The sequence below is a fragment of the Ostrinia furnacalis genome, unplaced genomic scaffold (genome assembly GCF_004193835.3).
Source record: "Ostrinia furnacalis isolate ACB-3 unplaced genomic scaffold, ASM419383v2 OfSCF0075, whole genome shotgun sequence".
In the NCBI taxonomy this organism is placed as follows: domain Eukaryota; kingdom Metazoa; phylum Arthropoda; class Insecta; order Lepidoptera; family Crambidae; genus Ostrinia; species Ostrinia furnacalis.
This window is the reverse complement of record NW_021130314.1, coordinates 36385-53177: the sequence shown is the minus strand read 5'-3', so window position 1 is coordinate 53177 and position 16793 is coordinate 36385. Positions and strand designations below refer to the sequence as shown.

At 37.8% G+C, this 16793-nt stretch overlaps 1 protein-coding gene across 1 annotated transcript in view; it reads right to left on the bottom strand.

Moving 5' to 3' along the window:
* Positions 1–16793, bottom strand: part of LOC114350359 (titin) — a 37461-nt gene that overhangs the window by 18365 nt on the left and 2303 nt on the right. The window contains exons 2-7 of the mRNA XM_028301139.1: positions 15855–15953; positions 14194–14345; positions 7494–11004; positions 5926–6780; positions 4598–4718; positions 2984–3074 (exon numbers count right to left, since the gene is read on the bottom strand). Coding sequence (XP_028156940.1) covers positions 2984–3074; positions 4598–4718; positions 5926–6780; positions 7494–11004; positions 14194–14345; positions 15855–15953 — 4829 coding nt within the window. The remainder of the gene's footprint in view (positions 1–2983; positions 3075–4597; positions 4719–5925; positions 6781–7493; positions 11005–14193; positions 14346–15854; positions 15954–16793) is intronic.

Sequence of the window (16793 nt, the reverse complement as noted above, 5' to 3'; positions counted from 1 at the left end):
TAGGGCAAAGGTATTATGGATAGATGTTAATGGTATTATATTAGAATTAATTAATGATTTAAGATGTTAATATCAATTATACTAATACTAAAAATAAATATCTGGTACGAGACATGTTTCATGCAGGGGTGACATCTCCTGGCCATCAGAAAGCCCCGATTTCACTCCAGGTAACTTCTTTTTGTGGGGTCCTTAGGGGTTTAAATATACTCTTAAATCCAACAACCATGCAGCAACTGAACCTGAACATTTGTCATGAAATCGAATTTATTTCGTTTTAAAATTTTGATTGTCAGATTGGAAGAAAAGTCCGTACAGTTGTTATGCGAAAGTCTTGGTATATTTCATATTTTATCATCATACTTATTCAATCGTGAGTGCAATTTGTAGGTAATAATTTAATACAACGGTGATTATAAAAATACGGTAATTAGTACATGGAAATTATAAAACGATAGTTTTTCTTCAAAATCTCAAAAATCTTCAGCGTATGCAAATACTGTCTTACTACAACGTATGAAGGCCAAAGTACTGAATCTATTTAAATTAACAACGTGGATCTACCTTCAAAAATCGAGTATAAAAATAAGGACATGGTAAATAGAAAAATTGAAAACCAAAGATATGGTAATTATACTCTTACGCAATTCATCGACGGTACGCCAACGCAATAGACGTCTACTTGCTAACAGGTCTTAGAACTAACTAAGGGCTCGCGCCGCGCGCGTAAATGATGTGTCAAATATTATTATTTAGGCTTGTGTGCCCAAAAACAGAAAACGTCACGGGAATTAGGACTTTCGCTCGGACAAGCAGTTTTTTAATTCTAATTATTTACAGAATGGTTCTATTGAATAGATATTTTGCTATGCGTAAGACAATCTTTTGTACTCTTTAAAATGTTGAATGGAGTAAACCAAATCTATACGACATAAAAATTACAGCCAAGTTTTAACATTAAGTCGGTGTGCGGACGCGTAACGGTAATTAGAGAACAGAGGTTCATGAAATTAATTAAGTCACAAATACTTAAAATAGAGGCCTATGATTTAATGCACAACTGGATGGGGTTGTAAAGTAACATATAAAAATACTTGCATGTCTCTAATTTGTCATTTTTAACGATTTAACAGCCCGGACACGCAAAAACTAGCTCATCTGAGAATGGCCGACAAGTACAATGGTTCCATGTGATCTATGTACTAGCTTAGCATATAATATGATGTCGATAATGTTCAGCTTTGTAATGTATGTGAAAAATTTATGAAATGGTATAGATAGTGATCTTAATGTGAACACTTTATGTATTTGGATTTTTTAATGTATAAATGTGAAAAACATATGATATGGTATAAGTATGTATAGTTAAGTGAATTTAATGTGAACATGTCTTGTGAACACAAAATGGTTGAAAATGCGTATGACATAATGATTAACATAATAATGAAGAAACACAAATCATCTTTTACTTTCAATTCAAAAAACTATAGACTAATAAGGTCAAGCGCTTAACTTAGTGCCCGAGGTATGGAAGTGGCACGGGAGGGGTGACATTGACTATTATGACGTGACAGAGCCTAAAACGAACTAAAGTCGCTGACATAGCCGACGGATTAGCAAGCTGAAGTGGCAATGGGCAGGGCACATAGTACGCAGAACTGACGGCCGATGGGGCAGCAAGGTTGTGGAATGGAGGCCGCGTACCGGAAAACGCAGCGTGGGACGTCCACCCACAAGGTGGACCAACGACATTGTAAAGGTAGCAGGGAAGCGCTGGACGCAGGCCGCTACCAATCGATCAACGTGGAAAGCATTAGGGGAGGCCTATGTTCAGCAGTGGACGTCCTATGGCTGAAATGATGATGATTGACTTGTGTAAAACATTTGCATGCTGGTTCATATCTGGCGAATGTGTTCTGCTCCATTTCATTATGTAACATCTAATGTACCACATTCTGCAAATAAATAATTTAAATTTGAATTTGAATTTGATGATGATGAGAGCCTAAAAATCTGAAAGGTATCTGAAGTCTCTCACGTTACAAAAACACACTCTCGTGACGCTCCCATACCTCATGCATTGACTGATTTAAGCGATAGACCTACAGTATACACAGAATCAGAATCAGAATTTTATTTCACGCTGTCAAAAAATAATATACTTTATTGGCAAGTAAAGGTATCCAATCATTTGTACTGTACTAAGGCCCAGTTTTTTGATTCATGGTTAAAATAACTAATTGTTAAATTTTGCTACTAATGGTTAAATATTAACAAAATGTAAACTAATAGTTAAAAAATGTACTAAAATTGAAGTTAACCATTGTTCGAAAAACATTTTTTTCTGATATTTAACCACTTGTCATTTGACATCTGTCAAATTTGACCATTGGTTATTTTAACTACAAATCAAAAAACCGGGCCTAAGGCCCAGTTTTTTGATTCATAGTTAAAATAACTAATTGTTAAATTTTGCTACTAATGGTTAAATATTAACAAACTGTAAACTAATGGTTAAAAATGTACTAAAAGTCAGACTAACCATTGTTTGAAAAACATTTTTTTCTGATATTTAACCACTTGTCACTTGACATCTGTCAAATTTAACTATTGGTTATTTTAACTACGAATCAAAAAACTGGGCCTAAGTAATAATAATAAATATCCTTAGACATTTTACACTGCGCTTCTAGTCCCAAACTAAGCAAAGCTTGTACTATGGGTACTAACAACGGATATAAACATACTTAAATAGTTTTTTTTTTTGTAAATACATACTTATTATACATAGAAAACACCCAGTCCAATACAAACAAATATGTTCATGCACACAAATGTTTGTACTGTGCGGGAATCGAACCCGCTACCTCCGGAATAGTAGTCCGTTTCGAACCACTACACCAAACGGCCGACTAGAAGTTAATTATCAATTTGAAATAAATTAACATAAAGAAGTAGAAAAGAGTGTTTCTAATCTACTTACCCCATAACGTGCGCCTCTCTTAACATTTCAGATTCACCAGAAATCAACTCTGCGATCTTCTGTTCTGTCATGCCAGGCTTGCCTAATTCCTCTGAAAAAAGTACCATTATCATCATCATGCTTTGCTACATAGCTAGGGTCTAAAGCCCGGTCTGTGAGCACGTAGAATTTTGTCCAATGACCTCAAGCTACCCATCCTTATCGCTCGCGCGTAATTATACACCACTAAATTTTAATCACCGAAAAAAAAAATTCTGGGTAATGAGTTATTGATACTGATCCCATTTGTGCAAAAAAAAAGAGTAAAATAAAGTGACTCAAAATATCCTCCTAAAATTGGTAATTTATTGACACACGCGTCGCTAGCACTATTTACGTACGATAATGTAACACTTATTAGATTTCAAAATGGTCTAAGTTAGCTAAGTATGTATTAATAACACTGGAAGCGTGGTCGAGGCGTGAGCGAGACAGACAGATCGATGCAACGTGCGAGCGCGTACGACTACTCTAGCGAGCAGCGGAGTGACTCAGCTGTGACGTGTAAAATACGGACTAAAGAAAATGTAATAAAAAAATTAACTTTATGAAAAACATTTCTTTTTCTTTTGCTTTCAATTTTTCACACGTTTCTACATAACCTGTTAAAATTTTTTCGGTGTTAAAAATTTAGTGGTGTATTACTGTCGCGACTGTGCGACGGGCGGCAGCAGTGAGTGTGCGAGAGCGACAGCAACATAATTACGCGCGAGCGATAAGGATGGGTAACTTGAGGTCATTGAACAAAATTCTACGTGCTCGCAGACCAGACTATACATCCTAAGTTTTCAACCGCAAATAATTTGATTAAAAGAATTAAAAGGAGCACCAAATGTTAATCGACTCCCTCCGATGCAAAGCGAGAGAAAAACGAATGAAAAGGTTTTGAAACTAAGTCTAAAAAGTCATATTTTCTGCCAATAGGCTTTTAAAAAGAGCTTTTACACGTCGCAGTATTACTTTAAGCTGCTTTGAGAATAAGCAGTTCAAGAAACTCAGTAAAGTTTAATTAAGTTGAAGGAGAGATCCCTCTAGCTTTTGAAGGCGAGAGTGAATGGCACTTACAGGGCAGATATGTACCATCCTAGACTACTACATCTCACTTAACATCAGGTGCGATTGCGGTCATAGTGCCTGTTTTCACCAAATTTTTTTGGTGACCCCTTTGAAAACAAAATTCCTGTTATGTGTTACCATAATTGGGTCACTTAAAGATTAGGGATTGATGGTGTAAACTGGCATAGGTATTTAATTAGATACTTAAGGGTATGAGGAGATCCGTAGGAGAACCAGAGTGACTGACATAGCCCGCAGAATCGCTAAAATCAAGTGGCAGCGGGCACAAGTTCTTGAGTGGCGATGGCGACCACGAGCCGGAAAACGTAGCGTGGGCAGGCCTCCCACTAGGTGGACTGACGATCTGGTGAGGGTCGCGGGAGGTGCCTGGATGCGAGCGGCGCAGGACCGGTCTTTGTGGAAATCCTTGGGGGAGGCCTTTGTCCAGCAGTGGCCGTCTTTCGGCTGAAACTTACGAACGAACTTAAGGGTAGGATGATCTGTTAAAGGTTCACTTACTAGCGACCTCTTCATCCACTGTAGCCTCCTCAAGGCTGTCCACAATGCCCTGGTGGGTGCCAAGCGGTTCACCCGAGCTGGACACGTAGCTTGGAGACTGCGCCCTATGGAAGGTGGGCTCCTGTGGAATTGCATTAAAAATTACTTAATGTACTTAAATATCTCAGGTGATTAAGAATCGATTGTGCAAAACTAAGATTAAAATCATCCACAAATTCCACAAACTTCTTATCAAAAATTAAGATACTATCTTGGAACTTCATTTCTTCGAACGGGGTTGTCACTTTGCAAGAAGTCTTTAGGAGATTGCAATGTTTCATGGGTAATCTCAGACTTGATATGTTAGTTAGACCGCTATAGGTGTTTTGATTAAGATAAAACTCCCAGAGATTTGATGGCGAAAAGAACCCATGATTAATTGCACAGTTTTTTATGTAGAAGTCAATGATATTATATAAAAACAAAAGCAGATATGTTATAGGCGCTCGCGCTGTGAATACTCAAATACGTCCCAATTGGGACGTCTTGTGTTTAGTCTTCGTGTGGCCTGCGTCGTGCGCAATCGCGTGCGTACTACACCGTAAGTTCCNGAAGTCGGTTGAAAAGGAATGTGACTATATTAATTTTGTTGAAGAGCAAAGTGCAATTGATTTAAATGTCATTAGATCTGAGACTAGGAAAGATTCAATTTTGAGTACAGTTTACAATATGATTCGATATGGTTTTCCTATGGCAGTGAAAAATGAATCTTTAAAACCATTTTTACAAAGAAAAAGTGAATTGTACATTGACAAAGGTGTAATTATGTGGGGGTATCGTGTTGTTATTCCACATAAATTACAACAGCATTATTTTATATCGGTATCGTATTTTATATCGGTATTTAATTTGTTATTATAAGCGCGTATCCAAACGTAGCTAGTTTAAAAGCATTATTCAGGATGTGTATCCGAGATTCTTTCTTCTTGATACGCCAGACAAAATGGCGATAGGCAATCTTGTAAGCTCTGTGTTTAATCGAAAATAAAAGACAGTATCTTCAAATAGAAACAACTTTTATTTACGTCTCCAAGGCGGAGACATCACAGCTATCTCTTTCATTTGCGTGCTATTTCGTATCTTTTGTTTCACTTATCAGTTACATTTGTCAATGTGTGCAATTTGGAATAGCTCGGCACGGATTAAAATCGTAATTTCTATGAACGTAACATATCTATAGTTCTGTAATATCATTGGTAGAAGTTATTTCTTTCTTACACAATAAGTTTGGTACATGTAAGAACAAGTAAATACTAAACCTAGAGACACTTTAATGAAGAATTTCTTACCTGGACACTTAAGTGGATGCTCTGCAGCCCTTTCTTAGCTGCGATCAGTTCTTCTGGATTGAACTGCACCGGTCTGTATCCCTCCATCGGATCTCTCTTCTGTTCTATTACAAATGCAGCTGACACATCCCCTGGGTTCCCTCCATTTGTAACTACTTCCTCTGCAGGCTTTATGTCAAATTTCGCAACATCTACTGATGATTTGCGAGCTGTAGTATCACTTACAATAGCCGTATCTTCCATTGTTTCTTTAACTGAATTTGTAAGTGATATTTCTGCTGTATTTTCTGATTGAATCAGATCCTGTTTAGCTTCTAAAGAATTCAGTTCTGTAGCTTTTAGTGTTCTGTTTTCTACCTTAGTTTCTGTCTTAGATTCAACGCCATTGGCAACAGTTTCTTCAGTCAGACCATTTGATGTAGCTTCAACTCCATTGGATAAAGTTTCTTCAGTCAAACCATTAGATGCAGCATCAACTCCATTGGATAGAGTTCCCTCAGTAAAACCATTTGTTAGTTGAACTAAATTTTCGTTGCTTTCCTTGACTTGCTCATCAATTTTCTTCCATTCCTCATCTATTTTGCTATTAGCATTATTGTATACTTTTGTCTCTACTTTGGCATAGCCGTTGTATATTATTGGTTGGTCACTCGTAGACTTAATTACTTCTGTTGTAGATACATGTTCTTCAAAAGATTTTTTGCTAGTATGTTCTTTTTTGGTATCTTCTGTGACTGTGATCTCCTTTTTAGTTTCAATGCCTACTTCTTCTTTGTATTCTTCTATGCTTTTGATTGTTTCGTCGATGGCAGAAGCGAGGAGGGATGATTTTCGTTCGATTTCGAGAATTTCCTCCTGTTTACATAAAAATAATTTAGCGCGGATTCTATGAAGAAGAAACGTATAATTTTATGGATGAAGTAAAGAATAAGATCAAAGAAGATGGACAGATAGATAGTAAACACTAACAATGATTTGTTCACCTTACTTGATTCATAAATCAGTAGTAAATAGAAATATAAATATTTAATTTGTCTTTGAATAGGGTGTAGGTACAGAAGGTCGAAAATAACAAAATATGTCACCTATCCAGTCATCAAAAATAGCATGCAAATATATCGAAGAAATATTGATATTACATATAATTATTACGGTATTACTTAAATAAATACGAGTAGGTACCTACTCGTAGATTGTTTTCAAAAATAATATGAATACATAAAATTTATTTTACCTTTTTACAAAATCTCTTTTACATCGTTTTCCAAATTAGAAGACGAGACTAGTTTAAACTAGCAAAAACAAAATTACAGTGAAATGAATTTTATGATCATGAATTAAATAATTTTGTAAGATACTTAACTAGGTACAAAACACACACACACAGAATGAAAAGTCGACTCAGCATCATCAGTATGCTTCCATGGCTTTAGGCTTGATCTTTTCTTTAGCAGAATGAGATGAGATCGTGTACCATACGATCATGCTTCCTTTTCATCATCATTAGTTCAACAGTGGACGTTCTATGGCTGAAATGATGATGATGATAGTAAGTGCTATCTACCCACCTTTCTATACTGTCGTCGGTCCGCTCCACCCCTCAACCCTGGCTTAGTATATACTGGAGATTGGGGCTTACTAAACGGGGGACTAGGCAGAGGGGGATCGTAAATTACAGGAGACTCCAATGTCGTATCAATATATGGAATCAGTTTCTTTTTCACGATATTAGGGTCTTCATCTTCAGGGGTAGGAGTGCAGTCTCTAGGAATCGGGTCTCCTACGTTTTTGGGAAGGGGGATCTGAAGTTTAAATACGTATTCGTCGGTTAAAGGAGTGGGTGGGACGGTTGAGGGCGTGGGAGTATTTATAATACTTGGTATACTTGACTCTGATGATGTTGTTTTGATTTTCCGTTCGTTGGATAAGTCAAGGGTTAGTTGAGACTTTTGGTCTGCCAACGAAGCAGTGAATGATGATTCTTGGATTACTTCTGTTGACTGAGACTTCTGGTCTATTAATGAAGCAGTAAATGACGATTCCTGAACCATTTCTGACGATTCGTAACTCGCCATCTTGCTTTTGTGTACTTCTGAGTACTGGCTGGCAGTTTCCGATATTTCAGTGTGCTTGCTTATATTTAGCTCTGATTCTTCCGCTAGTTTTAGCACTTGTTCTCTCTCTATTATTTCTTCTTTGACGATTTTCAATGCAGCAGCCTCTTCTTGCAATGTAGGTTCGGGTTTTGCTGGCAGAGGTAGTTTGATTTCCACAGTCTCTTCTATGATCGGGGCCACTTCAATTTCTTTAGTTTGTACTTCAGATACTTCTTCCACAATTGCCATTTCAACTGCACTCGATTCTTCTATATTGCTCACAGCGATTTCTTCCTGTTTAATTTCTTGGATTTCCACAGACTCGTGTCTTTGAGAAATATCAACCTCAGTTTTCTCGCTAACAGACATGATATTATGCGTTTCTTCTTTGACTTGTTGGATTTCTTCTCTCATTTCTAAAGCTTTTTCTTCCTTCACTTCTACTTTTTGGACTTCTTCCTTTATTTCAATTGCTTTCGCTTCTTCTACAATTGCCTTTGATTCGACCACTTCTTCAGACATTTGGACTAGTTGAGTTTGAGCGCTTGCAACACTTAATTCTTGAGATTGCGCTACGATAGACTCGGCGACTTCTTGTTTCATTTCTTTACTATCCAAAGCGACTTTCTCTGTAGCCAATGATTCACTAGCTTGTAAAGCTATATTAATTTCGTCTACGCTTTGCACTGAAGATGTCTCTGAGAAATCGGCTGCTTGCTCTTCAAATATGGCGTCTTTGTTCGTAAATATATGAGATTCGACAATAGCAACGTACATTTGCTTTCCTTCTTTAGATTTGGTTGACTTCTCTCGCCTTTCATGCGTCGATTCTACTCGTTTCTTCTCAACCGATTCAGTAGTAGAACTGAATGATTTTGACTCTGATTTCAGTTCTGTTATCTCTTTAGTATGCTGTTGGTCGACTTTTGAGAGCCATTCTAGAGGATCGCTTTCCTTAGCAATTTCTTCTACTACCCTACTTCTGCTTCTTGATCTCCTATCTTTTGTTATCTCGGTTTCTTCTATCCCAGCCTTCGTTTGGAACTCGGATATGACTGCATCCATTTTTTGGGCCAACTCAGCGGATTTTCTCTCTTGTACTTGTGCCATTTGGGCTCCAGATAGCTTTTGCTTCGTAATTATTTCTTCTACTTCTAGATTGGCTTGGATATCTTCAGCATAACTTCTTTCTTCTACAAGCGCCACCTGAGCTGTTTCTTTAGCTACAGTGCTTTTGATGGCTGCTTGTTTTTCCACTCTTTCTTCAAAAGCCATAACTTTTTCTCCTTTTTCATGCTTCATCACCTCTTGTTTCGCCTCACTAACAGCTGTTTGCATTATTTTTTCTTCTTTTCTATCGTTAATCGTTACTTCTTCATTTACATATTCTTTCTTATATTCAGAGACTGATTTCTCTGTAACTACGTCCGATTCAGTTACTTCTTGGGATTCTTCTACCTTATTAAACACGGGTTCTGATAGAATAAACCTAGAAAGAGCTACCATGACGTCAGTGAGATGAATGAAGAACGTTTTTAGTAGTAAATTGTAATGATAAGACGAAGTGATTGTTCCTTTAATATTGGGTATAGTTTGTAACCCAATCGCATACGCTCGTTGTCCTGCAAGACGTTTAGCAGTTGATGTTTTAGTATCAAAAGATTGCTGTGCAGATTTTTGTGAAGTTATAGCTTCTTTTTTGATAGCTGATGTTTTTTGAGCGCTTTGATTAATTGATTCAGCTTTGACAGCTTTCTTTTGCACGTCTTTAGCATCTGACATAGAGACTTGTGCTTGAGTGATTTTGGGTTGTTCGGTTTTTTGAGCAGTCTGGTTTATTTCAACTTTCTTTTGTACAACTTTGGGTTCTGCGACGATTTTGGTTTGTTCTTTCTTTTGTGATGTCTCCACAGATTTGACATCCACTTTCTTATCGAATACCTCAGATTTCCTTCTCACACTGCCAGATTCAATAATTTCTTCAATCTCCTGCTTAGTAGATAGTCTTCTTTCATCCACAACCTGTTCCTTCTTGTCTAAATTCTCAATCTTTTTAACTTCTTCACTAACTTTCAATTCGGATTTGCTTCCGTTATACGAAATGATTTCGTCTGTGGTTTGGTCAATTAACTCAACAAGTTCACTGGCTTCTTTGCTGGATTTTTTAACCGATTTAGTTACTTGAGAAGATTCCGATGCGGTCATTTCTATGGAAGCTTTAGAAGATTCTTTGACAGACGATGACTGTTCAATTTTGGATGAAGTTATAGAAGATTCGTGCAGTTCAACGTCTATTTCCTTCTTAATCTCGTCCGTAACAGACACAGCTCGTTCAATACTTTCGTTGACCAAATTGACAGCTGTCATTTCAATTTTATCCAAATCAATCTCCTTCTTCATTTTTTCCATATACTTCTTCTCTTCTAACGCCGTTTTCTGCTTCAGATCTTTAGAAAATTTGCTCTCTGATACTGTCACGTCTTCTTTTAAGTTGACTTCAGCAAACTTCACCTTACTCGCCTCACTGCTGGCTCTTTCCTTCTTCTTCTTAATGCCATCAGGGTCATACTGCTCCGAAATGGGAAGCTTAAACTTCGTTTCAGGTAGACCTCTAAACTCATCATCATCGTCGTCAAGCTTACCGAATTGGTCTTTATAATTAGGGTTCAATATAATAGGGTCTTCTAGAGGAGGAATTAGTAGGGGTTCAGTGGAAAAGGGTCTGTAGGGTTTCGTTGATAAAACAAAGGGTGATGCAGTCAAAGATCTGGATTGGTCTAGATCTAGGCCATTGCTTAGAGGGGTGAGTCCAGGCTCGATATCTTTTAGTTCTGAGGCCTCCCGGGAAGGTTGTTTGGGGTCCAGGAACTGCTGTATTTTAAAGGGGTCTACCTCAGTCGGCTGCGATGGTTGGTCGAAATCTTCCTGGTCTATGGTCTCGTAAATTGGCTCGTAGTCGTCCAGGACCGGGTCGTAGAGACCACTGGAAAAGAAAAATTGTTTTAGAGTGGCAATTTTTTAAATATTTAACATTACTAGATATTTTACGAGTAATAACTAGTTTGATACACAAATTACTGATAAATAAGGAGTGATGTCATAATAGTTGGGCACATAATAAACACAACAGTAACACAAGTAACCTAGGTACCGATGCGACCCCAAATCGGTAGTTTGAATCGAATTTATACTACCAGAAAGTAATTATATTAAAATTAATCATACCTATCCCATAATCTGTAATTGTTATATGGATCTCATTTAATTTTACATTTTAATGAATTTCGGAAAAAGAAAGTTTTATTTTTCATCTTATAATTTAAGGTAAACGGCTACTAGTTCGTGATAGTACGTAAGTTCGTAAGTTTTTTTTCTAGCTCAAATAATAAGCAAATGGAATATTATTTATAAAATTCTTCATTACTACAAAAACTCTATTATTTAAGCTATCTAAAAAACCAAGTACCAACATTGTGGCGCCAAAAATGAGAGCAATACGAAGCTTCAAACTCTCAGAGAGCCAAGAANTCTAAATTTTATGGGTACGAGGGGGGGGGGGTAAGATTCCCCCCCCCCTACATTTCTAATGGTTATAGAAATATTTTCACATATTGTTATAATTAACAAACCAAAATATTTTACTAGACTCACATTATTTCTTATGAATATTTCAGGTAAGTAATATCGTCAATTTCACATAATTACTTTATTCTAAATTTTTATTATCGTTTTTAAATTTATTAAACCCTTAATCATTATTAAAATATCCTAACTGTATGCATAAAACCTTATCCCGAAATAGGGGACATGAGTTCACGAACTTAGAAACAGAGCAAAATTTTGTCACGAAACAGGATCCAAACAAGAGGTCCGCAGAACAATTAATAAAAAAAAAAGTTCAAACTATATAACTATAAATTATGTATTAACTTACTGTCAAAAGACCAAAGTTTAGCATACAAAAGCTTTCATACTGATATCATGCTTGGTTATTTTTAAATAAAATGTTAAAGTCGTAAGAGCCTTAATATACCGAAGTAGGGGGCACTTACCTTACGCATACGACCTATTCAGAGGCATGGATTAAAAGTATTCAGGAACTCTTGTGAAAAAACATAAATAAAATATAATTAGAATACATTAATTTATTGGGTCAAGGTCAAGAACAAAATTACTAAGAAAAATTAAAATGTAGGTAGGTAGTCATCATTAAAGCTTTGAAAGAGTTATCTACATACAAATGCGTATGCGCGGATATGTTAAAAATTCTTCGTACACAACGCTAGGTGGCGCTAGCGTACATTCAAACTCGCATTTACTAAAAGATAAAAACTCGCATACACTGTGTTACTATGATTATTCTACTAATATTAATGTGAAAGTTTGTGAAAATAAATGGTTTTCCCAGATTTAAAAGGGAAACACGCGCTCACAAGTCATTTCGAGACCAAAATACGGTTGAAGCCACGGGCAAAAGTCATGCAATAAATCCCAAAAAGAATGAAAATCATACACTATAATCATGTCTATATCGTGTGATCACAATCGCTAACAACGACACTTTGGGTATATCCTCTGAACTCATTTTAAATCACACACAAACACAAAAAAAGTACGCTCACTTATTTTTATAGACCAAGAAAAACTTCATTGCGACCAACCAAAATTCGTTTTTAAAACTCAAACTGTCGCTTTACCAAACCAAATCGCAAATGAGTAAAAAAAACCCTCACCTAATAAAGATTATTTATAAATACTGACCTTTAAAGGCTAATTTAATTTGGCAAAACAACGTACTACCGTTTTTTAAGTAATCACATAGACAGTAGCTCCCTCTATAAATTGGCAGCCATGATTGATCTGTCAATTTTGACATATCTAAAAAAGAAATACTGGCATCGTTGCTGAGCTAAAAATAATCCTACCTGACCATCAGTAATTCAAGTTATGTATGACCAGTGTTGCCAGAAGGTTACTTTTGTAACCTTTTTGGTTACTTTTGAACTGCTGTGGTTACTTTTAGGTTACACTAATGAAAAGGTTACTTTTAGGTGATTTTTCAGAAATTGTAGAATTAACTTTACAGGTTGTTCAGTAAAAAATATTAATAGTGACAATTTAAAAATTATGTCATAAAGTGCATTTAAACTTGAATTTGATTTATTATTTGTTAAGAAAAATGAGTTTTAGCGAATGTTTTTCGATAATAAAACGCAAATCCATGAAACGTTTTTATACGACTGGTCACTTTTCGTATTTAGATGATCTTTTTATATTTCTGGTAATTTCTGACTAGACCCGACTGGCAACACTGTGTATGACTCAAATGTATGAAATCGGTAATCAATGCTTAAAATAATTATGTTAAAGATAGACAAAACTGTGAAGGTTACATTTATTATTGGCCCAATTTAAGGACTTAGCACACTTATCAACCCGGAAAAGGATCGTAACCTCTATCTTATTCTTATTACCTCGAGGCGGACAGTATTCTTTGCATGAAACACCATACTGCAACGTACACTTATAGTAGGCGCACACCGTTGATTTTTCGTCGGCCGATAGTTTAGTCGGGCAGTTGATCAGTATGGGTATGTATGGGAGTGCGCACACTACGCCGATTCGATTTGGCCGATTCTTCATACAAATTAAAATCGGGCACAACTATCGGCCAACTAAAAATCAACGGTGTACGCCTACTCTTATCGCGCAGTTGACAACGCGCGAAAGACGATGACATGCTCGCGAAAGGTGATACGGTGTTGATCCCTTTCCGAGTTGATAAGTCTGCTATGACCTTAAAGTCGCTTTTCGGAAGATCGAAGTAGCGACAGCAGTTGCTAAAACCTGCGATTCCAATACCGCGATGCTGCATCGATATAGTCGCAAAATCGCCGATCGTCGGTGCTAAAATAGCATGTGTGCTATAGCTCATCAAGTAGGTACGAAGCACACCTATCAACCCGGAAAGGGATCGTAACCGTATCAACTCGAAGCGGTCAGTATTCTTTGTATGAAACTCCATACTGACCCGCACTTATCCGCACCGTAACGTAAACGCCTTACCTCGCGGTTGATAGCGCGGCGAAAGGCATACTTTTGATCCGTATTGATCCCTTTCCGAGTTGATAAGTGTGCTATGACCTTAATTCTACATCAGATTTGTCATTACCGCTTAACACCAAGCTCCAAAGTGTCCCTTGCTTCAGCCACGAACTGCTTCGCGCTGTCGTGCGACATTTCAGAAGCGTCTGTGCCGGTCACGTGACACAGTACGTCGCCATTTTGGAGGCCCGCGCGCGACGCCGGCGAATCTGGTGCCACCTGGAGGAAGAGAGTGGAATTAGTACAACATATTCAAAAATCTAAGTATAATCTAAAGGTAGCCTTTCGAAGCTAGTTAGTGACGCGGCGTTGGTGGCACAAGACCAAAGCTAAAGACGCTGCGTCTATGACGCTTAGTTCGAAAGGCTACCTTTAAGGTGGGAATCGAACCCATGACCCATAAACTTTTTATAATACACTAGCGGCCACCCGCGACTTCGTACGCGTGGATCCCATTTTACCCCCTTAGGGGTTGAATTTTGCAAAATCCCGTCTTATTGAGCATCTACGTTCTAAAAGGAAGTCCATGCAAAATTTCAGACTCTTAGCACTTGTATTTTCTGGAATTTCGTGATGTAGAGTGAGTGAGTCAATCAGTGACCTTTCGCTTTTATAAATATTTAGGAGACAAGCTTTTGACACTTTTTAAATACATAAAGCTAGTATAGAACAGCATTGTTGTTTTCGCTGACGAATTGCGTATCGATCCAAGAGCGAAATCAATAACTGCCAATGCTGACATTGACACGGCACGAATAGATTGGCAGCGCTCCTATTGATCTTGTGCAATGGCCGACATACTGTTAAATAATCGATTTCGATCTACTTCGTATACAGGGCGAATATTCCGAAGTGGCAATATACTACACAAGGTGAACCGACGATGGCACATAGCTCGTAGAGACGATGGCCGTTGGGGCAGAAAAGTTCTCGAGTGGCGACCACGGGCTGGAAGACGTAGCGTGGGCAGGCCTCCTACTAGGTGGACTGACGATCTGGTAAAGGTCGCGGGAAGAGCCTGGATGCGGGCAGCGCAGGACCGTGCATTGTGGAAAACCTTGGACGAGGCCTTTGTCCAGCAGTGGACGTCATTTGGCTGAAACGAACGAACGAACGAACCGACGATGGAGGTACGGGATATTCGCACCTCTCGTTACCACCTGCAACTCCTGTGTAGCCAGGATCTACAGCTTGACCGCCAATAACCCAACCAGTGAAGGCCAAGTTTGTCCCGGGGGAAAGTTAAACTGTCATTGGACCCGCAACGACAATGGAGGTAGTTGGAAGGCGCTGGATGTAGGCTTCATCATCATCATCATTTCAGCCACAGGACGTCCACTGCTGAACATAGGCCTACCCGAATGACTTCCACATCGTCCGGTTTGTAGCGGCCTGCATCCAGTGCCTATGAGGGCGTCGGTCCACCTTGTATACACCAGCGAATATACACGTCCCAAAAAGCAATACCTCGCCTCACTATCTATCTTAAAAGCGAAAGGTCACTGACTGACTCACTCATCACGAAATCTCAGAAACTACAAGGGCTAGAAGTCTCAAATTTTGCATGGGGGTTCCTTTTAGAACGTAGGTGCTCACTAAGACGGGATTTTGCAAAATTCAACCCTTATAGAGGTAAAACGGGGTCCACGCGTACGAAGTCGCGGGCGCCCGCTTAGTATCTTATAGGCTACGCTCGGGAATCGAACTCGGGACCTTCATTGTACATACCTTGACCACCGTGAGGGGCATCTTGGAGTCTTTGCCCCCAACGAGGCGGAAGCCCCAGGATTCGTCGCCTTCTCTCTTCAGATGAACGTCTAGCTCCATCTAGCGGCAGAAACGAACGTATCTATAATTCTTGTGACGACAGAAAATATTCTATTTATGTAGTCCTATTATAAGTAACAATTCAAATTCGTAATTACTATAGGTTTAGCCCTTAACTAAGTGCCTGAGGTATGGGAGCGGCACCTACCTTGTCTGTACATCCTTGAGGTAGCTTTGTTTGTGGGAAGTAATATTAATTTATTCAAAAAGCGAAAAGATGTTGTAAACTTCAATGTTAGAGACCCTAGTCATCTAGTATATGATAGCTTACCAAAACTTAAACATTATCTTGATCAGTGTGATGCCATGTGTGTTAAGATATACAATTTATTGTATCCCGAACCATATCAAAAACCTACCAAATGCAAGATTCAAAAGGTCGCTTATAATATGGCTAAGTGACATGAATTTTTATAGGGTAAAGGACTTTCTTAGTATGAGACATTGTAATAAGAAATTTTGACTAATTATTTTTGACATCATAATTTTAATTGGAAATTGTAATTTTTTTGACATTAATAATTAATCTTCATCATTAATATTATTATTAAATTGTAAATATTTGCATGCCATTTATAGTAAGGTAAAACATGAGCACAGTTATTATTAATATCCAATGATATTTAGTTCTATAATATCATTGTTAATATCTATCTACATTTATGTATATCACCATGTTTTAAGCAAATAAATTTATTTGATTTGATTTGGCATGGGAGGCTGGTTTTTTACGTTTACGCTTGTTTAAAACGTTAGCGACACTTCCAAATCTTCAGATTTTTATGCTCAGTCACGTCATAATAATACTCAAAATTCCGTGGAGGGTAGTTGAACGGGAAG